Source organism: Anabrus simplex, chromosome 1 (genome assembly GCF_040414725.1).
Source record: "Anabrus simplex isolate iqAnaSimp1 chromosome 1, ASM4041472v1, whole genome shotgun sequence".
In the NCBI taxonomy this organism is placed as follows: domain Eukaryota; kingdom Metazoa; phylum Arthropoda; class Insecta; order Orthoptera; family Tettigoniidae; genus Anabrus; species Anabrus simplex.
Genome location: NC_090265.1, coordinates 369,596,308 through 369,620,422, shown reverse-complemented (window position 1 = coordinate 369,620,422; position 24,115 = coordinate 369,596,308). Strand labels below are relative to the sequence as shown.

The window sequence follows — 24,115 nt, the reverse complement described above, 5'->3', positions numbered from 1 at the left end:
AATCATGATGAAGAAGAAGAATTTGTAAGCTATGAAAAAGTTAAAGATGACAAATATGAAATTCTAGACGTAAGGCTCATCTCTAAAGATAACAGGCAACTTGATGTCTTTGGAGTGTATAAACCAGGAAAGGGTAGCGCTGATGCTGATTTGGAAGTATTTGATAAGATAATCAGCTATGTAGGAAAGGATATGGAAAGGAATGTGAGTGACAGGAAGCATGACTAACAAATGGTAAATAAGTTAATAAGGGAAGGATAGCTGATTGTGAAACTGATGGAACGAACTAGAGGGAAGAATATTCTGGACGTCGTGCTGGTAAAACCAGATGAGCTCTATAGAGAAACTGAAGTAATAGATGGTATTAGTGATCATGAAGCTGTTTTTGTTGTAGTTAAAAATAAATGTGATAGAAAGGAAGGTCTTAAATGTAGGAATGTTAGGCAGTACCATATGGCTGAAAAAACAGGCATGAGGGAGTTTTTGAGAAGTAATTATGATCGGTGGAAAATGGTAAATAAAAATGTAAACATATTCTGGAATGGGTTTAAAGCAATTATTGAAGAATGTGAAAATAGGTTTATACCTTTAAAAGTGGTAAAGACCCACTATATTATAACAGAGAAGTACAGAGACAAGAAGGAGGTGCAGGTTGGAAAGAAATAGAGTTGGAAATGGTTGTGGAAGTAAGGAGAAATTGAAGGAACTTACTAGGAAATTGAATCTAGCAAAGAAGTCAGCTAAGGATAAATTGATGGCAAGCATAATTCACAGTCATACAAATTTTAGTGAAAAATGGAAGGATATGTATGGGTACTTTAAGGCAGAAACAGGTTCCAAGAAGGACATTCCAGGAATCATTAATGAACACGGGGAGTGTGTATGCAAGGATCTTCAAAAGGCAGAAGTATTCAGTCAGCAGTATGTAAAGATTGTTGGGTTCAAGGATACTGTTCAGATAGAGGAGGTGACTAATAATAAAGAAGTATTAAAATTTACCTATGACAGCAATGACATTTACAGTAAGATAAAAAAGTTGAAAACTAGAAAAGCAGCTGGAACAGCTGGAATCGTTAAGAATTTTGTGATGTGCAGTGAGTATTTATATATTTGCCTACTTCAAGTAAATTCTGGATCATTTAAAATTGTATTGAATTTTATCGCTGAAATTTGTGGGACACTCTGTACCACGTGTCGATTTTTCTGGGACTTGCACAAGATACAATATTTGAGATGTTCCCTATCAAGCGTTCAATTAAACATTTAAATTTGATTGGTTTAAATAAATTGAAAGGTAACTCCTGTGCAGGCATTGGTCATTAATTTTGCAGGGCAGCTTCCGGTTGCACCATCCAGAATGGGCTACGGGAAGCGCATCACAGAGTGTCTGAATACTGTCTTCGGCATCATGTAGAGCGGACGTGTTGTCCGGAGTTCTGTGCTCCATGGGAGATTTGCCTTCTCTTAGGGTAAGCAAATCTTAAATTTCCTAATGTAACTTAATTTTATTTCATTTTTAATTTGTCACAGGAGTTTACCTGTCTATCTTTCAATCAGAAATCAATTGTAATTTACGATGGTTTTACATCCATGTTTACATTGGCATGAGGTAAGCTTTTTCTAACAGTTTTGTAATTTAAATTAATTTTTTATTAAGTTTGACCTCAGTAATTCTGATGTATTTTTAAATGTTTCCCTATGATCTGTATTTTTATTCCTTTGGTGAAGGTGGTTGCTTCACATTAAAAGTATTTTTACATGAAGACTAGTACCAGCAAGATTGTAAGACTGCAACTTCATTTCATCAGAGTTTGTATTTATATTTTGTGTTTATGCTACTGGTAGTGCTCCTTATTTTCTTATCTTTAATGTTTTTATAGTAAACTAGCTGATGTACCTGTGCTTCGCTACAGAATTCTAACTTTTATACAGAATTCTAGGTTAGGTAGTGTAAACCTTGTGAGCAAGATTGTATTAAGTTGCATAGCTCTTAATGTTGCCCTAGAAGCACGATGGGCAAGTCACCAACGTCTTTTCTCATATCAAGACTGGGTTAGGGAAGTTTCATTGTAATGGTAGGCCAGCTTGCCTTCCGTCAGTCACAATCAGTTGGGGAGTTTTCATTATAATGGCAGACACTCACTCTCCGCCTGCCTTTATAGATTCTCAGAAAGACTCTCTTAGTGGTTTTCCCAACTGAAATGAACATGGGTCATTACAATGACGTCGGTAGGAATGGCGCGATTAAAAGCAATGCCTTCATATGAAATACTCGATCAAGTGAAAAACCACACATTTTTTCACTTTTAACAAACAGTACTATGCTGCCGAACTAACAGTCCAAAGCTACAGAGCTGGAATGACCAAGACGCAGATATCAGTGATCAATTGTCGTCCTTTTTGCGGCGGAGGGGCGGGGGTGTTCAAATAGTGGATAGTCCCAGGGCAAAAACTATGCCCATTTACTTATCGGCTTCCTGGGAATAGGCCTACTTGATGAGTCGGAAAATCTCAATTCACTACACTGGCGGGGGAAAGAACTATCTGACGTGGAGGCAATTTTTCCTCCAAGCCAGAGAAGAAACCACATCTTCGCTGCTAATTTGGAAGAAAATTAATGTAGATTTAATGAAAGTGAAGAGGAAGAAGCTTTTCCTAAGAAACGGCTCTTTTCAAGGTTGAATTTTGAGTTATTTAGTGAATTCTGGTACTATAATTTGGAATAGGGCTAAATTGTAATTCCAGACCAGTTCATACTACTACTCCTACTACTACTAACTGAGCCTCTGACTTAAGTGCGCACACTGCTCATTCAAAACAGCGCGTCAGAGTAGGTATCGAATAGCTGGCATACTATGATGAACCAGTGTGTTACGTACCAGCTGTATCAGAAAATGTATGAACCAGAGGATTGGGATGCTAAAGAACTCCTCAGCTATTTCCCGCCAATATTCAGTTAGGCTGTTATACTCGGTACGCAGCAGTAATCCCATCTATCGGAGTTGAATGTCAGCATAAGAGACAAAGAACATTAGAACAAACAACGGTCAGTGTAATGTTATTGTTGATCTATGTTACGCGCTTTCGATATTGTAGGCCGTCATATTATTGTCTTCTGGTTCTGAAATACCACTCTTATCATAGTCGGTACGGTAAAGCTGAATAAAACATAAATGATCGGAAATTATATTCTCTATAACTTTTGTTATGTAGTACTTTTCCATAGGACCAAGAATATGGGTATTTAAAAATTGAATTTTAGGCCTTCCCCTAAACTACCATTTCACTCAGGATGAAAAAAATAATTTATAGCCTAGATTGTAGCGGCTCACCCCCCAACTCTACATACCGATTTTTATTAAATTCTCTTCAGCCGTTTTCTCGTGATGCATGCACAGACAGACAGACAGACAGACAGACAGACAGACAGACAGACAGACAGACAGACAGACAGACAGACAGACAGACAGACAGACAGACAGACAGACAGACAGACAGACAGACAGACATTACAGAAAAGTAAAAACTGCATTTTCTTGTTACTGTGGACATGATCGATACAGAAATCCCATTCTTTTCAAATTCTGAGCAATGTACAGACAAAACTCTTATTTTATATATATAGATAAGTGTTTACTATAAGTTTGTATTAATAAAATTATGTCCGACTTGTTGGCTGAATGGTCAGCATACTGGCCTTCGGTTCAGAGGGTCCCGGGTTCGATTCCTGGCCGGGTCGGGGATTTTAACCTTAATTCCAATGGCCCGGGGGCTGGGTGTTTGTGCTGTCCCCAACATTCCTGCAACTCACACACCACACATAACACTATCCTCCACCACAATAACACGCAGTTACCTACACATGGCAGATGCCGCCCACCCTCGTCGGAGGGTCTGCCTTACAGGGGCTGCACTCGGCTAGTAATAGCCACACGAAATTATTATTAACAAAATTATTATTTAGTCAAAGTTTCGGCCACAAAATTTCTTCGATCCACAATCTCATAGGGTTCGTTCCACTGTCCACATCCTGCCGTTTGTTTCCATGTATTTTACCTTGTTTAATTTTGATTTTAAGATATGGTTTTACCAATTCTAAATTGCATTTAATGTCCAATTTTTTTCTTTTATAATTGATAAATTAAAGCCACCAAGCGCTGCTACATTGGTAGCGAGACCGTCGTTTTTGTTAACTAAATGGTAGATGGTTAGCATGCTGGCCTTTGGTCACAGGGATCCTGGGTTCGATTCCCAGCAGGTCCGGGAAATTTAACCATAATTGGTTAATTTTGCTGGCATGGGGGCTGGCTGTATGTGTCATCTTTACCACCACCACCACCACCACCACCACCACCAACACCAACACCACTACCACAATACGCAGGTCACCTATGGGTGTCAAATCAAAAGATCTGCAGCTGGCAAGCTAAACTTGTCCTCGGACAATCCCGGTACTAAAAGCCATATGCCATTTCATTTCATTTTTACCATGTGTGCATTCCTAATCCTTGTTTATTTGTGTGTTTTCATGATGGTTGCTCGTGCTCAACGTTCACATCCCCAGGGAGTCACCTATTATCTCCGTATACGGCATCTGAATGTGTTCGACATTCCGTCCTTGATGTGGAATTTGTGTTTTGCTGTTTTAAACCTGTAATTACCTGAACATTGGAGAAATGGTAAGTCACTGTCCATGACATTTTATTTCAGTCTGCTGCCAATTTATGTTAAAATGTTTTGCCTCTGGTAAGCTTTCTGCTTTAAAGTGATATCATCACATTGCGTGTGCCATGTTCTGAAAGTCTTCTGTGATAAATTTCAATATATAAAAAAGTATTTACTGTAAGTAGATATTAACTAAATTATTCTTTGGTCGAAGTTTCGGCCACAAAAGTTCTTCGATCCACAACCTCGTAGGGTTCCTTCCGCTGTCCACATCCTGCCATTAGTTTCCGTGTATTTTACTTGTTTAATTTTCATTTTATGATATGGTTTTTGAGACAATAATTTACGATACCCTCATTTGTTGAACATGTATATTTGTGTGTGGGGGCTTTTATCTGCAATTATCGGCCATTGTTGCATTGCCGTTAATTTATGTGTCGGTACTGTGGCTATTTAAAATGCATTTAAAATCCATTATTAAATCAAAATTTCAATAATTTTGATTTTCCTTATTGGCCCAATAAGCTAATCCTTGACTTGAGCATGCATAGTGTCTCTCTTGAACAGAGCGCTCTGCAGTTGTTTTTCTGTCTCGTCAACTAGCGAGCGAGGAGTCTTGTTCTGAGCGAGCTGTGAGTTGGACGCCATTAGCCTTGTTCCTTAAAAGACTTTGAAAAGTAACGAAATGGAGCTGGATACTCCCGGTTAGGTGGGAGATACAGTAGGCAATATGCCTAAATACGTTTTCAATCTTATGTTCCTCTAGTGATAGTGATTTGGTATTTTACTGATTCTTTAAATTCTACTATGTGAGTGTTGAGTGTGGGCCTGCGTGCCAAGGCAGGCAGATTACCTCTGAAAACATGTTTCTGGTGTAAGTTTGTGATAAAGGATTACACTAATTTGGATACAAAACCACCAGCATGTAAGTAATATTTATTCAAAAATTATTTTGGAGCAACGTCAACTTCAGTGGATTACTTGGAGGAGATATTGTTTACAACCGTCGTCTTGGAATTTTCAAAAACATTATCTTGTCCGTTTACGAACTGACGTTATCACTGTTATTTAATTTTAGGCCAACCTCGAGTTATCGCCAATGTAGTGTGAATTGAATCTGAACTCTATACCCGGTATTTCAAAATTTAATAGCCGACTGAAAAATTTAAATCACTATTGATAAAATTCTCATGTAAAAGTGATATGTAAATTTAATTACGAGGCGAATTGGAAACTCGCGGTGAGCATATGTGCATTATGTCATTCCTACCTTGCTGTTATTGAGATTGTTGTACGTTTTTGGTTTTCTGCTCCATATACGGTGTGCGTATTGTTTTAGTTGTTCGTATTGTTATTTTTATTATTATTGCACGGTGTGTTTCTCTCACTGCCTGTTTTCTCTGATTTTGAAATGCGTACTCTGATTGTATCTGATTTCATGTGATTTTCCAAATTGTGTCTTGTTGCTATGTAATCCCTTTTTTGCCGATGTCTCCCGCGTTCGGTCTTATCTCATGTGCTCATTATCGTGGTTCCAAGGCCACCTCGTAGTTAATTTAATAATGACCATCTTGGTCTTTTGTAAAATTTTCCTTATAGGAAATGCCACTTTCTATGAATTTAATCTCATGATACATGTAATTATAATTTTATTATTATTATTATTATTATTATTATTATTATTATTATTATTATTATTATTATTATTATTATTAGTCATGTCAGTACTCCTCGGTTGTAGAAATCTGAAATTTCTTTGCCCGGTTCATGAACTTCGAGGTGATTAACGCTCACATTCCTTCTTCTTACGTAGTTTTGTTTTCTTCTTGCTTTGTTACGTCACTAGCCTAAATATTTATTATCTGGTGAACGCTAAAGATTTTGGCAGGCTTTGCCTATTATTAAAAAAATTTAATAGCTTGGGTCGTGAGTTGCTAGTGGACCTTTAGCGTGTGTTGTTGTTCTGTTTACATTGTGGAACATAATAATTTTTTTTTTTCCCTCCCCTTGTAATATTGTATGAATTTGGGGAATATTTTTCTGGTTCCTAGTTATTAACTTTTGGTTCGTTTCTTTAATTTATTTTGTAATTTTGGTTCTGCTTGCCACATATTTCGGGTTCGTGTGTATGGTGTGTATTGCCTAGTGATTGACAAAAGGAAGATTGAGTCCTTGTTGCAACAAGTTAATTATCTATGGCCAGTAATTAATTTACAAAGGTATACCTTAAAGTCTAATATTAAAATTAAAAATAATATTTTTACAAAAGGCATTTGTTAATAAGATTGTAATCCTCTTCTGTATTATGATTCTGCTACTGGTCTGAGTTAGTACAATTTAGTAATATAATATTCATTTATTGACCTTATTGCTTCTTTAATTATTAAAGTTTTGAAAGTAGGAATCTCTTACTGTAAGTTTTAATGAATTCAGTTCATTTACTTAAATGTTAAGTGTTTTGAAAGAAAGTTATTTACCCTTTATTTTTTTAAAGAAAAAAGTATTTATTTAACTATAAATGCTATGAATTGATTTTTTTCTTAAAGTAAACATCTTATTTACAATTTTATTTCGTCTGTCATTTAGTAGTTAACAATGTTGACCTGCCAACCTGTCAAATGTTAACGTAAGATCCTGCCCTTTTCACTCCCTATTTTGCCCTCCACGCTTCGTATTTGGTGCTACTGCCCTTATGGTAAGTATTGTGTTTTGTTTTCGTTGTTGTTTTGTGCATTTCTTTTGGTAAGGTTGCAGTTTTAACAATTCTAAATTGCATTTAATGTCCAAATGTTTTTTCTTTTGTAATTGTTAAATTAAAGGCACCAAGCGCCACTACAACTTTTTACATTCCGCCCCCCTTTTTTTTTAAATTTACAATTTGCTTTATGTAGCATCGACCCAGACAGGTCTTATGGTGATATAAGAATTTTGGGGATATATTAAAGACAGTGGGTTGGGATACAATACCATATCTGAAGTACTTACTTGAATACTGCTATACCAAATGAATGGAGAGTTGCTATAGTAGCCTCTGTGTATAAAGGAAGGGGTGATAGACATAAAGCTGAAAATGACAGGCCAGTCAGTTTGACATGCATTGCATATAAGCTTTGGGTAAGCATTCTTTCTGATTATATTAGACATGTTTGTGGAATTAATAACTGGCTTGATAGAAGGCGGTTCGTGTTTAGGAAAGGTTATTCCACAAAAGCTCACCTTGTAGGATTCCAGCAAGATATAGCAGATATACTAGATTCAGGAGGTCAAATGGACTGTATCGCGATTGACCTATCTAAGGCATTTGATAGGGTAGATCATGGGGGACTACTGGCAAAAATGAGTGCAATTGGACTAGACAAGAGAGTGACTGAACAGGTGGCTATATTTCTAGAGTATAGAACTCAGAGAATTAGAGTAGGCGAAGCTTTGCAATAATCAAGAGGAGAATTCCTCAAGGCAGTATTATTGGACCTTTATATTTTCTTATACTGTATATACAAATGATATGAGTAAAGAAGTGGAATCAGAGATACGGCTTTTTGCAGATGATGTTATTCTGTATAGAGTGATAAATAAGCTGCAAGACTGTGAGCAACTGCAAAATGACCTCGATAATGTTGCGAGATGGACAGTAGGCAATGGTATGATGATAAATGGGGTTAAATAGGAAAAGTCCTCTTAGTTTTAATTATTGTATTGATGGGGTGAAAGCTCCTTTTGGGGATCATTGAAAGTACCTAGGTGTTGATATAAGGAAAGATCTTCATTGGGGTAATCACATAAATGGGATTGTAAATGAAGGGTACAGATCTTTGCTCATGGTTATGAGGGTACTTATTATTATTATTATTGCTATTTGCTTTACGTCACACCGACACAGATAGATCTTACTGCGATGATGGGAGAGGATAGGCCTAGGAATGGGAAGGAAGTGGCTGTGGCCTTAATTAAGGTACAGCCACAGCACTTGCCTGGTGTGAAAATGGAAAACCACTTAAAACCTACAATCTCCTGAATACTGGGTACTGGCTGCACTTAAGTGTCTTCAGCTACCGAGCTTGGTAATAAAACTTCATATGACCTGAATACGTATAATTGAATATTAACCAATGGAGGCTGTATAAAGTGATGGAAGAGGAATCAGACACAAGGAGAAGAAATATCAGACTCATCTTGGAGTTTCATGATCATAAGGGACATACTACTTACTGTATGTTGATTTGCTAAAGTGTTTGTGATGGAGCAAGAGTGATCAGTCTTACTTTACTCATTGCACCCAATTCCAAATGTAAAAGTTTGTCAAGGTTATATATTACCTAGTTGGCATGAAGACATTTTTTTATGTACCAGTAATACAGGCATTATTTCCATTCTAACTCTAAAAGAATTTACCTGTCTAGTACCAGGATACGGTGATAGCCGTTCGGACGTATCAGATCCACAACTGGAGCTTTCGCTAAGTTCTGTGGTGAACTTACGAGTGGCACGTGGTGAGGGAGGAGGTCGTCGACTGCAGACTTGGGACTGGATGTGCTCACATACACGCCGAAACCTTCGAATATTTCCTGCAAGAATAATTTTCATATATCTTTTTACACATCCAGCTTTTTGACAAGTGGTGACATTTCACCAACTGTAATAACTTGGAGTTGTGAGTTTACTATGCAGCCCATATTTTTGGAGAAAATAGTTGTTGCCTATTTCCAAGTACTGTACCAGCAGGCAGATTCTGTTTAAGCACATTTCCTACGATTGAAATTGATAGAAGTCTTTGTTTAAATAACCTCTCAACTGAAATGAATATAGAACTGACAGGTAGTACAGAACATTAGTTTCTCCAAATTCTTTATCATGGCTCAGATAGTTGAATGAATGCTCAACTATAGATTTCTCAGGTGCGTTAAGACAACAGTGAAGGTTGTGTTCCTTTATACTGATGTGCTTCATAGTACCTGTATACACTTCACAAGAACAAGGAATACAGTTAACCACTGAGCTGGAGAGAGGATCTTGTTCATCTAGAGCTGTGTGTAAAATGCCATGCTGTATGCAGATGTCAGGACAATTGGATGGTGTTATGCATCACTTGACCAAGTGCCAAAAATATTTTTTTGAGATATTTTCACAAACACAAAATCCTTTGTATTAAAAGTTTTATACACCAAAATGAAGATGGAAACACAAATTTTCTTGTTAATGTATGAAAATTAGTGATATTTTAAATACATATGCTTTATTGTAGCTCCTTCAACAGTTTTGTTTTGCATCACTTGACTACCGTATTTTCTCGCATATTTAACACACTTTTTTGACGAAAAACACAGGTGAAACCTTCAGATGCGTAAATTATTTAAGGAATTCAGATATTTAAAATATTATTTACAGTTCATGTACATTTAAAAGATACATCAAATATAATATATACACAATTGGTTGATCTCATTTTTTTTTTTTTCATTTGGTGCAAAATTCCGGCATGAGATTTTTACTGAAAAGTCATATAGGTTAGGATACATCAGGTAAGGTGGGCATTTGGGGTTTAAAGTACCAACACTGAAAATATTCTTGCCATTACGAGCTGGCAATATGACCTTAAGTGAAATAAACATGAACGAATAAAAGTACAATTCATGTAAGTACATAATAACATACAGACAAAAAAGAAACCTGTCCAACATGATAAGGGCAGGGCATCGAGAAAGGGACCCTGCTAGATTTCCCCAAATTGTTTGTATCCAATCTTGTATGAGTGGCATGTCCATCCACCCTTTTTCTTGGATACGAACGTGGATCCCTCGTGAAAATTTTACTTTAGGAATGGTTTTTGTTTTAGAACAATGTAAGGTGCAAGCTTTCTGCCATCACCTGTTACAGCAAAGATTGCAGTACAACTTGGTTTTTTCCTTCCGGTAGTTCATACGATAACAGTCGATGTCCTTTTCTTATTGATTGTTCGACTTTGTGGCATTTGGAAACTGATTGGTGTGTGGCGTCTGACCTGCGGTGCCTATTTAGGAGAGCAAATATTCCTTCACTTTAGGCTTCTCACTGACAAAGCGATGAAAAGCAATTACTTTTTGGTTGAAATCATTTGGTATTTTTTGTTATAGGCCTAATGTTGTTCTTCGTCGAAGGGAAATTCCATTTCTCTTCATAAAATTAATCATCCAGGCTCGGCTAACCTTCAAATCCAAGACACTGATTCCATGTGTAGCAGCTATTTCTCATCCTTTAAAATACAGCATTTCATGAGAAAAGGCATATCCAACGTTGCATAACAAAATCATTTATTTAAGCAGATCCTACTCTACTTTTGGAAACTTGCCGGTTTTTTGGTCCGCAAAATGCTTTGCGAGACTTGTTGGTCGCTGGAATCGCACTTCTCTATTACCGCGGTAGCATGCGTTGCATTTGGACACTAATACTTGCGGCGCGCTGTCCTATGCCCATATGTTTTGGTGTAACTAATCGCAGCGTGTTTATATAATGAAGTATTACTCAAATTCTTGCTCATTGTGGACTAACAAACAATTCTGAGTTCACACAAAACGCATGTCCTGTACCCGAAACACTCGTAAAATACATTTGCACTAGACCAAAATAGAGCGTCACTCGTCAATTCTGCGCTGATTCTCTCACTGGACCAGTGCAGTGGTATTTCCCATAGGCTGATAACAGCACATTGCCCAGTATTTGGAATACCCAGTTTTGCAATAGGAAGGCTGCTACCCGAGTAGTTGACATCTTTATTTCGAAATGCATCCAGAACTGCATGATGGATGTTTGAAGAAGTGGGTGCGTCAAATATGTGAAAATTTCTTTTTCTCCACCTTGGACCCAAAAATAATGGCATGCATAAATTATGCAAGGGAGTTAATTATGCAAGAAAATACGGTCATTTAGTGATTAGATTTGACTTTAAAGAATTCAGTGCAGTGTAGAATATGGCATTTTTGACAAATTTTATTGCTCATTTAAGTACAGGATTACGTTCTGTTGAATACCACATCATGTTTTATATTGATCATATTCACCTACAGACCTCTTTCACAAATACCTGCAATTTTATGACTAAATAGGACAGAAGCTTTTAAAAATTACAATTAGACCATAGAATGTTCCAAAGCAATATTTTACAAACTACTGTAACAGCATACAACATGAAATAGCATAATTCAAACTCAGAAATGGCAGTTAGTCACTTGTTGCAAAACTTTAATTTAATGATTGAGGGGTTGGTGTTTGGTCAAAATTCATTTTCCGCAAAACCATGTTGAGAACAGAAGTCTGGACAAAAGCTTTATAAAGTTTACACCTTTAGCTATCAGGTGGAGCAATAATCTAAAAAATAAATTTTGGCACTTGATCAAGTATGCATAACAAAATCCAATTAAAATGACAATATTAAACATAACTTACAATTATCATTGGAGTCAACTGCGAGAAAGTAAGGTAATTGATTATTTTCACCATGTTGGTCCGTATTGACTTTTATTCAAATTTCTATAGAACACTTTCCCGCCTTGTCAGTACTTTACATATTTTATTCTATTTAATTAACGTACATGTTTCAAGAGCCAACTACTCTCTTCTTCAGTGGTGCAAACATTAAATAATCTTTGGACTTGGTGTTCTACTAAATGGCAAAGTAAATGTTAAATTTAGACATGAAGAAACATTTTATTCTTTTTAGATGTAAATAAGGACTTAAAATTATCATATAGTGATCAATTTAATAGATTTTATTATTTATGATTTGAAATTCTAGTTTAAAGGCTGTAACAAATGACATAGTAAGTAAGTGAAAGGTGAAACACAGAGAAATATTGTAACAATCTCAAGATTTATATATAATTGTTCTATTTGTACCAATGCACCAAGTCCAAAGATTAATTAATGTTTGGCACCACTGAAGAAGAGAGTAGTTGGCTTTCAAAACATGTATGGTAATTAAATATAATAAAATATGTAATGTATTGACAAGGCGGGAAAGTGTTCTATAGAGATTTAAAGTAAGGTACCGTAATGTAGTGTAACAACCATAATTTATCAAGAGGGAGTCCCTGCAGTCAATCTGCTGGGTCTCATTTACATTTTTACTTTCAAAAAATGGTGATTCATCTGGTATTTGATGGATCGTGATGTTTCATAAACAATGAAAAGTAGGTTTTGCAACATAACTGTGATTTAAGATGTCATGGAGGCCACAGACCCATTTGACTCTGCAAGAAATTTGCTAGTAAAAAGCAGATCTAAGAAATGTAAAGCCCAGGTATACCTTTACTGATACTTTCAGAAGTGAATAAAATAAAAGTCTTCAAGTACCATACAATCAGCCCTGTCATGATCATTGTTACAAAAATAGCGCAGCAGTTCACATACAGTAAAAGATCCATGGGACTCTCTCTCTAGTGAAAGAGGTATATAACATACCTTATTCTTGTGAGCAAGAGCCTCCATGGCTCAGGCGGCAGCGCGCCGGTCTCTCACCGCTGGGTTCCGTGGTTCAAATCCCGGTCACTCCATGTGAGATTTGTGCTGGACAAAGCGGAGGCGGGTACTCCGGTTTTCCCTGTCATTTTTCATTCCAGCAACACTCTTCAATATCATATCATTTCATTTCATTAAACATTCATTAATCATTGCCCCAGAGGAGTGCGACGGGCTTAGGCAGCCGGCACAATTCCCATCCTCGCCACTAGAAGGGGGCTTCATTCATTCCATTCCTGACCCGGTCAAATGACTGGAAACAGACTGTGGATTTTCATTTTCATTCTTGTGAGCAGATGTATGCAGGTACTAACAAACATACTTAGTATTAATACAAGGTGGGCATCACCTTCATGTGAACCAACCTGAGAAATCTGCCATAGATGAACATGTACTGTAGCATCTTGGCCATGATATAAAATTCTCATAAACTGATGTTTTGGATACCACCTGTCAGTTCAGCACTTGTTTACATTGAGAGATGATTAAAATAGTGATGCATTCCAAGGAAGAAGGATTGTGCTTTAGCAGGGTGTCTCCCAGTACTAGAAATCAGGCAGCAGGATGGTCACTGTCATATCTCCAGAAGTATAGACAAATAAATGATGAAACTCTACATATATCAAAAGAGGTCAATTACATTTAACAGTCAAACTATCTTGATAAGACCTGCTGTGGAATAGGTAAATGGCCTGACACTTGTCAATAAATGAGCACAGCCTAATACAACATAAAAGGAACCTAGTTTTGCAGAACAGTGCACAAAACTTAGAGAATCTGCCAAATTATTCTTAAAAAAAGAATAACATGAAAGGGACCATAACATTTTTTTTGTTGGCTCAATAATACACTTAACACCACAAAATATGCCAAGTAATAGTTCACAACTTGCAGGATATCAGGTACTTAGTTGTCATCAGCTGGAACAGCCAGGGCATTTCTTCTTTTGATGTTCACCGCCTATGGGCTTGTTGCAAGAGCAGTATGAAGTCATCATTCTTTTGAGGCTCAAAGGGCAGAAAGCACAATACCTCCTCTCTGTTTCTAGTAATCTGAAGATGAAGTCAACATCGGCCCTTTTTCTTGTCCAAGCGAGTTCTTTACAATCATCTTCACCTTCATTTTTATCGTAGGGATTGACAGCCTTTGTGTTTGCTATGGAGCTGCTAGTTACTTATGGAGTTCTATCATACAACCCAATCTTGAAAGTGCCTTTTTTCCTCTAAGACGAAGTCTGAAAAATATACAGGGTGAGTTTTAAGGCCACCAACAAATTTCAGGGGGTGATTTCTAACTGAAAATGGAGCACAGAATTTCTTATCACCTTGTGTCCAGAAATGCATAGTTTCCACCGTAGATGGCATTAACGACATTCTCACATAACTTTCTGTGTACATTTTGTGCATTGCAGATAGTGTGATATAAGCAACATAGAAGCACAATAGTATGGTATTTATTCCAGGAACGAGCTGAGATGGTATTCGTGTATGGCCAAACAGGTGGAAAAAGTCAAGAGGCAGCATGGATATACAGAGCCACGTACCCTGACAGACAGCACCACCTATATCACACAATATTTGGAGCCATTTGTTTGACATTTGTGTGAGCATGGGTCCTTTTTGAAAGAAGAATGTGCAGGGCAGCTGCAGACTGTGTGTTCACCAAATATGGAGGAACATGTTCTCCATGATTTTGAGAACAATTCTGGTACAAGCTCCAGGCAAGTGGCCTTCCAACATGGTGTAAGCCAAAGGATGGTTATCTGTATTTTACATAACAACCACTATTATCCCTATCACTTCCAATGTGTGCAGGGATTATTACCTGTGGACTTTCCTCCTCGGGAAAGATTCTGTTGCTAGTTTCTGCAACAGGCTATCACCATTATGGGATTTCTGTCTTCAATCCTCTTCACTGATGAAGTGACCTCGGTAGAGATGGCATAATTAGCCTACATAATTGTCATCTGTGGGCTACGGGAAATCCTCATGGAATGGTTGAAGCATCTCATCAGCAGCAGTTCCGCATCAATGTTAGGGCAGGGACAATTGGCGACCGCCTACTTGGACCAGTTCTTCCACAACCTGAATGGAGAAATGTATCTGCACTTCCTGCAAAACACTCTGCCTCTATTGCTGGAGAATGTGCCTTTGGCAATACGATGGGTGCCAGCCCACTCCTGCATTACTGTTCGCTGACACCTCAACATAATCTTCCCTAGATGTTGTACAGGACATGGAGGCTCTGTTCATTGGCCTGCTCGATCAGTGGACTTAAACGCCATGGATTTTTTTACTTATGGGGGCAACTGAAAGGCATTGCGTACGGTGAGCCTGTTCCTGATGCTGAGACCTTTGAGCAGCATGTCTACATAGCCAGTGATGCTATTCGGACACAAGCCGAAACATTGGAATGAATGAGGCAATCCATGATGCGACGTGTGAATGTATGCATTGCATCCCATGGAGGTCACTTTGAACATCTGTTGTGACATGGACTGGATTCAGGCCATGTACTGTATGTCAGGGCTTTTTATCTGATGTTGTTATTCAGTGCCATCTATCATGGAAACTATGCATTTCTGGGCACAAGGTGATATGAACATTTGTGCTCTATTTTCAGTCAGAAATCACTCCATGAAGTTTGTCGGTGGACTTAAAACTCACCCTGTATAATTAATGAGTATTGAAAAGGCACAAATAAGAGTTTATTGGTAGACATACATCAAGCAGACGTGCAAAAATTTACATGCATTGGTAGAGTATGTAATATTTTTGTGTTAAGTTTCAATGGGCAAACAATAAAAACAGACTGGAGGGGTGGGCACGGGTGTGATTCGAGGTCACATCTACTCCACAACTGATTAGCAAACACACTTACAGCCTGACAAGCACTTATTCATGTTAGACACATCACTAGGGTTAAAAGCACAACAGAAAATAAAAACATAGTGTCTTAAAATTTGAACATTTAATTTAAAATCTATATAAATAAAATAATTACAATACTGTTTGGTGTCCTTTGTCTGGTGGTAGTGGTGGTGATGATGATGATTGTTGTTGTTTAAAGTTGCAAACTGTCAGCTCTATCTCTCCATCTGTTTGGCTCTTTTGAACAGGAAAACTGCCAGTTAAAATCAAACTTCTGTATTAAGAATCTACCAATTCAGGAATATGCAAAATCACACAGTAGACTGAGGGTTTGTAGGAAGAACTAAACAGTTGTTTTACATTTCCATGATTAGCACTGGTTTTAGGGAGAAGTCTTCGAATAACTTACGAATGTGGCTGTCCTGCCCTGAGGTATGTTATTGCCCTTACTATTATCTTTTGTTTACTCTAAGAATTAGCAGGAATATTCCCCTTTTACATGCCCCTCAGTTCACTATGGCTTGGGGTTGTGAATATGAGGGCATTAAGAGTCTGCTTAAAAGTGTTTTAAATACTGTAGTGTATCAAAAGTAAATGAAAGTGATGATGAAATCAAAATCAAAATCTCTTTATTTGCAAATGAGGTGTCTACCTCGGTGGCAAATGGTACACTAAAATACATTACTGTCAAGCACTAAATATTAGATTAACAAGAGAAGAAAATTTTCCTATAATACAATACAATTTACGCTAACAATTTTTTCTATTAAACACACAGCTCATCCTTAATAAATTTATATTGTTTACAAAATTCTACTTATAATATCTCCTGTACTACTTACAAATATAGTCAACTGATATACAGTATGTAGAATTACTTCAAATGATACTATACAACTGGTATAAGATTAAATTTTACATTGCATTTATTTACTTTTTTTAAAAAAACCAATTCTGGAACCTAAGTAGCATATCGACCTGCTGCGCCTTAACCAGAGCCCCTTTTGACACCAATTTTCAGAGTTCCTGAAGGGCCTTCACAGCTACCGTAGTGGTCCCAGGGCCCTCGAAGTCCCCACTGTACTTCACCCCTACAGGCAGTCCCCTACTTTGGCTGTCCAACTCCTTAGACCAGGGGATGGAATTAATTTAATCACACACATTTTTAAAAATTATTTTTTATTTACAATCTGCACTGGTCAAATGCCCTCTAACTCTTCATTTATTTTTTCTGTTGCTATTTATTCTCTTCTTGAATATCTGTACAGATTTTGGAAAAGGATCAAACACTACCCTTGGTAAACTGTTCCACTCCTTCACACCCTTCCCAGTGAATGAAAATTTACCCCAATCGTTTCTGCTAAAATTCCTTCTAATTTTATATTTGTGGTCTGTCCTGCCAATATAATTATTTTCCAACTGAAGCCTCTCACGGATATCTCCCCATGCTTCTTCTCTTGTATAGGTTCTATATAATCCTATAAGTCTAGTTTTCTCCCTTCTCTTACTTAAAGTTTCCCACCCAAGTTCCTTTAACATTTCTGATACACTACTCTTTCTCCTGAAATCCCCTGTTACAAATCTTGCTGCTTTCCTCTGCACACTATCTATTTCTTTTATTAGGTATTCTTGGTGAGGATGCCAAACACTGTTTGCATATTGCAATAATGGACGAACCATACTTACGTAAATTTTTTCTTTTAATTCTTTATTGCATCCTTTAAGTAGCCTCATTATGACATGTAACGATCTGTATGCTTTTCCAACAATGTCATCAACATGACCCTTCCAGTGCAAATTACTTTCAAATCTCACACCTAAGTATTTGCACTTGCCATCTTTTGGGATAACTACCTCATCCAAAGTATATTCAAATTCAGTTTTAAAGCTCCTGTTTGTAAAAGTTGTAACATTTGATTTGCCTCCATTAACCTTAATATTATTTTCTTCAACCCATTGTTGGATACTTTCAAGGTCCCTCTGTAATTCTGAACAATCCTCAATGTTATTTATTTCCCTATAAACAATTATGTCATCTGCATACAATCTTATTTTTGATGTTATATTGTTCCCTACATCATTTGCGTATATTAAGAAAAGTAATGGACCGATTATACTACCCTGTGCAATTCCCTTCCAAACTTTCTCTTCCTGCGATACATTATTTCCTACTTTGACTTTCTGAACCCTTGAATTTAGAAATGTTTTTATCCAACGTGTAACCCTTATGTCCAATCCTATTCCCTCCAATTTCTTTAATAATATTCCATGTTCCACTCTATCAAAGGCTTTGGAAAGATCTATGGCTATGCAATCTAACTGACCTCCTGAATCCAATTGATCTGATATGTCCTGCTGAAATCCTACCAGTTGTGCCTCACAAGAAAATTTCTTTCTAAATCCATACTGGCTCCTCATGAACCAATTTTTATCATCACATATCCCTCTGATGTACTTTGATATTAAACTCTCCAGTATTTTATAAACTATACTGGTCAGGCTGATTGGTCTGTAGTTCTATGGTTTCCTTTTATCACCCTTTCCTTTATAAATTGGTATTATTATAGATTCCTTCCATTCTTTTGGTATTACACTATTATTTATGACATAGTCAAAGAGAAATTTTAAATAAGACACTATGTAGCACCCCATTGTCTTTAATACCTCCCCAGTTATCTGATCACTTCCTGCTGCTTTTCCTTGTTGAAGCAGTTGGATTTCTCTGAAAATATCTTCATTTGTGAATGAGAAGCTTCTTGTTTCCCCTCTGTGTCTCTCCCTCTCTATTTTCTGTTTCGGTTTCCAACTCCCAACAATCATCTACTGAATCTCTGAATTCCCTACTAAATAGGTCTGCTTTTTCAGTATCTGTTTAATAGTATTCACCCCCTTCTCCCACCAGATTCCTTTTCCTTTTTAATTCCTGATATATGAATACAGCTTTTTCCATTTCCCTTTGTGATCATTACCCTCTTGATGTATGCCATTCATATAATTCTCTTTTGCTTCCTTTTTCACTCTATTCAGTTCCCTGATTAGCTGTTTTCTGGTTTCTCTACTCTCCCTACCCTCTTTGATTTTCCTGTTTACTATTCTATATTTTCTTTTTAATTTTCTTATTTCCCTTGTATAATAAACAGGGTCTGAGGTCATTTTACCCTTCTTAACAGGTACAAATCTCTTTTCTCCTTCCCAAATGATTCCTTTAAATTTAGTGTAAAGTGTATCCACATTACTCCCTTCACTTATCCAACAACTGAATTGTGATTTAAGGTAAGTCCCAAATTCATCAATTTTAGTTTTTCTGTACAATTTCTTGTCTTGTGTGACCCTCTTATTAAGCCTTTTTGGTACGAGTCCTACATCCATTATTACAGCCTTATGATCTCCTATTCCTTCAATTACCTCAGTTTTATTAACAATTTCCCATGGTTTAACCAAGAATACATCTAGTAAGTTATTAAGACGAGTCGGTTCTTGTACTACTTGTGTAAATCCTCCCTCCCAAATTAACTTATTTGCCAGTTTCTGTTCATGGGCTTCACTTGCAGCTCCATTCCATTCAACTTCAGGCAAATTTAGATCTCCCCCAATTATTAGCATATCATTATTATTGTTTTTATGAGTATAATCTATTATTTTCTCAAATATTTCCATGTCTCTTTCCTCTCTTCCAGGCCTGTATGTTCCTATAATTCCCACCTCCTTCATATTATCACAAACTAATTTTATCCCTAATATTTCATCCCTTTCATCGGTAAACCATTCATGTGAACAATAGGTTTCCTTCACCAGAATAAACACTCCTCCTCCCTTTTTATCTCCTCGGTCTCTACGATAGACTGTGTACCCTTCTGGAAATACTTCTCTATTACTCACCCCTTCTCTCAACCACGATTCCACTCCTATCACCACATCAGTCTCATATGTTTCCATCAATGTACCGAATTTTAATTGTTTATTTACTACACTTAGACAGTTTACCAAGAGCAGTCTCAGACCCCCTTCCTCCCTAAAACTTGACTGTTGCAATTGGGTAAGTTGAAATTCCTTACTTTCCTGAGTTTCATTTTCTAGTTGACTGAGCCAGCTTGAAGTACAGCTGGCTCTTTCTACTAGTTTTCCTGGTCAGTATTATAACTCAAGGGAGTTGCCTGTTTTACAGTACATATCTTAAGATTAATAAAATCTAGAACAATATTTGCTATCTTTCGTTTACCTGAATTGTTTTGATGGAGGCCATGTTTTGTATAACAGTATCTCTCAAAACTGCTGCATTCACTAACCTGAGTATTCCAAAAATGTTTACAAATTTTAACAATATCTGTATTGACCTTGTCCACTTCATTCACACACAAGTCTCTAATCAAATCATGCCTGTGGAGCACGTTCACTACAAACACGTTAGTGTGGGTCAGCTTCCCTAGTGTATGTTTTTGTGATCTTACATTCTTGGCGTCGTCGTGAGCTACGTCGTTCGTCCCACTGATGGTAAGCACTGCATCTCCGCTCCCGAAGTTCCTTGTTGCTTCTTCTGCGTTTTCCAGGACACTGCTGATAGAAGCTCCTGGATATATTTCACCGGTTGCTGCTATATTCTCGTCGTTTATCACTCCCGCAATTCCCCTTCCTTGGCTATCACCAAACACAGCTATCTTTGCTGATTTGGGCCTAACTGGGTCTTGAATCTGAAATCTAGGCCTAAATTTTAACGTCAGCACGGCAACGGCAGCGGATCGCGATGTTTTGGTATCACGCGCGCGATCACTTTCTTCCAGAATTAAATTATTTAGGGCAGAAAACCTATTTCTGATGTTTATTTCCAGAAATTCAGTTGTAGATTTCTTCTTAGCTGGCCATCTATGAACTACTTGACACCACGTGCTCGAATTTATTACTGGTACCAGTATATCACTCGAAGAATGGTCAGTCCCAAATTCTAGCGATCGCAGTCTTTCTTTTAATTCTTGATTTTCAACTTTAAGAGTCTCATTGTCCTTTTGTAGAATGTTTATAATTTCTAATGCACGTTTATATTCTTCATTGATTGTTTTGGTGCTTCATTGTCAACACCGTCGCCAACTACATTCTGAACACACTGCTCACAAATCCAGTCAACATTTTCATTAGTTTTTACGTCTCTAGGGCAATTCCCGCACTTATAATGCCACCATCTATCACATGACACACAAGATTCCATTTTCACTAATCTTCGACATTTTCCGCACTTTTCGTCACATTTTACGGTTAATTTACTCGGAGGATAAAACACAACGTCGTCATTACCGGGCGCCATTTTGAAAAAAATTTAATTCCTATTTTCTGCTAGCTAAAATAGAATAAAAATGTAATATTTTCTCCAGAAAGTGGGGGGGGATTGCCCCCCTTGCCTACGCCTCTAACCGCCGCAATTGGTAACTGATATACCTCTACCCAGTACAATGTAATCAGTCTCCTCATGTGTTTTTAACTACACTCACTAAATATTTGTAATATTATGACCAGGTTCGGATGTTCTGGAATTGCCATATTTTTTCCAGTCTTCCATTTTGAATATTTGTTGGAATTAAGCATGAATCGGACATTTCTGTTAATATGAAGCCTAATTTTATAGGCCATATCAATGCACATTTTACCATTTCTTTTGTAATATTAGTTGTTTGCCATATTTTGGCTATATTATGCATGAAAAAATATACTGTACTTTGAACGTGGCATCTGATGTAGCTTATTTAATTTTTGTGACATTGTGACAACACTTGTAGTTGGGACCTCTAATATGAATAATTCATGCTGATTGTATCTTTTTCTGAGTTTACACTACTGGTTTTAGAATAAGTTCCTTTAGAACAGGACCTGCAGTGTCCACTGAAATGTCAACTTTGTTAAGAGACAAGGAAATACTACTAGGGCTTAAAGTTTTCTAATGACCAAAAGTATTGTGACACTGCTAGATACAAAAATAGTGTAAATTGGCAATCTGCTCAAGAAAGGAGACAGGTACTTTTATTTGAGGTAGCTAAAGCTTGTGAGTTTTGAAAAGACCTTTGCAAGATGATGGTAGCTGCCAACATTCCTCTCAATAAAGTGAACAAAGAACACTTCTGAAACTTTATGTTGTATATGATGCATGCAATTGCAGAAGAAGCAATGCTGAGGAAAAATTACTTAACCTTCCTGTTATCAAATTGCACTGGAAAGGAATAGAAGTAGTTACATAGGTGACAATAAGATCTGTGTGGGATCAACCATTCTGCAATAGCAATCCTTCGTGACTGTGCCATAAAATTGCTGTGGAATGGTGAAGTTAAGTGGGAACAAGCCTGTTTTGTTAGTCACGGATGCTGTGCCTTACATGATAAAAGCTGGAAAAGTGCTTAAGGTTCTCTACCCAAAAATGGTGCACCTAACATGCTTTACACATGGTCTGCATAGTATAATTTTTTGCAATTTGCTTTACGTCGCACCGACACAGATATGTCTTATGGGAGAGGAAAGAGCTAGGAGTGGAAAGGAAGCGGCTGTGGCCTTAATTAAGGTACAGCCCGAGCATTTGCCTGGTGTGAAAATGGGAAACCATGGAAAACCATCTTCAGGGCTGCCAATAGTGGGGTTCGAATCCACTATCTCCCGAATACTGGATACTGGCCGCACTTAAGTGACTGCAGCTATCAAGCTCGGTGGTCTGCATAGTCTAGCTGAGGAAATACAACACAGTTTTCCCTATGTTGACAGTTTAGATTCAAATGTCAAGAAAATATTTGTCAAGGCTCCAAAGAGGGTAGTAGAATTTAAAGAACATGCACCTTTGCTGTTTCTTCCACCCTAATCAGTACTTACACAATGGGGTATGTGGCTCAAGGCAGCAGAGTATTACTGTGAGAGCTCTGAAGCTATGCAAAATGGTGTTTCATTATTTGATGCTAGTGATGCCTCATCTACAAAAATTGTTCAAGGATCATTTTTAACAGTCTGTCTGAAAATTTTCCCTATATTAAGTTGAATTACAGATAAATTACAAAAGTAATTAATTATTTGGAGACCAACTGTTTAGAGTTATATTGGTGTTTGAAACTTGTGCAAAGTTTAAAATGCAAGATTCCATAGGCAGTGTAGCCGTTTCTGTAAGGAGTAAACTGGGAAAAGTTTTGAGGGGGAATCCTGGATATGCCATGATGTGCAAAATTAGTGACATACTACAGCATAAAGAAGCTGCTCTGGGAGGAGACGACCCACACTTTAACTACAGTGACTCGATGTTTCAGTATACACCCATGACATCTTATGATGTTGAAGGAGCTTCTCCCAATAGAAAAGAATGTTGCGTGACAATTGAAGATGATTTCAATTTGAACACTTGAAGATGCACATGGTTATATTGTTTAATGTTGAAAAAAAATGGGGAATAAGAGGTATAACATTTAAAAAAAAAGAATTCTTTTCAATTAAATAATTTGTGCCACGGTGACTGTTGGCGATAAGTAATATGATTTTCATTGGTTTGCAAGAGCAGTAATGTGGCCTGTGTCACCACTGTGCAAGACTGCAATATTAAGAAAAATAACTTCAGTACTGACCAAACTTTAATGATTTAGGCTAGTGGAATTACGTTAAAACAACTAGTAAGGAAATAAATTGAAGTAGTGTAATAAGACTGTATAATGAACAACACGATTAATATAAAAAACTAATGACAAAATTTGTAGCCACTCTCAAGTGATTAGCGCGTACATAAACTAATAATAATAATAATAATAATAATAATAATAATAATAATAATAATAATAATAATAATAATAATAATAATAATAATAATAATAATAATAATATGAATTAGAATAAGAAAAACATGAATCAGGCCATGAGTGGAAAGTGAGGATAAACACTTAATGATAATAATAATAAAATAAATAGGGAAAAATAAAAAATCTCAATGTTGCGGCAATTTCACATCTAAGCTTTGAAACGTGACGATAAACTTATCAATACGCAAAATCAAACCAAATGCCAGGGAAACAACTTACAGGCCTAACAACAACTACTAAGGAGGGATTGTGGAACGTGAAGGAGCCCTATTGAGGTCCATGGGA

General features: G+C 37.0%; 1 protein-coding gene across 1 annotated transcript in view; it reads right to left on the bottom strand.

Moving 5' to 3' along the window:
* Positions 1-24,115, bottom strand: part of sff (sugar-free frosting) — a 940,682-nt gene that overhangs the window by 31,359 nt on the left and 885,208 nt on the right. Inside the window, exon 13 of the mRNA XM_068226759.1 lies at positions 9,058-9,230. Coding sequence (XP_068082860.1) covers positions 9,058-9,230 — 173 coding nt within the window. The remainder of the gene's footprint in view (positions 1-9,057; positions 9,231-24,115) is intronic.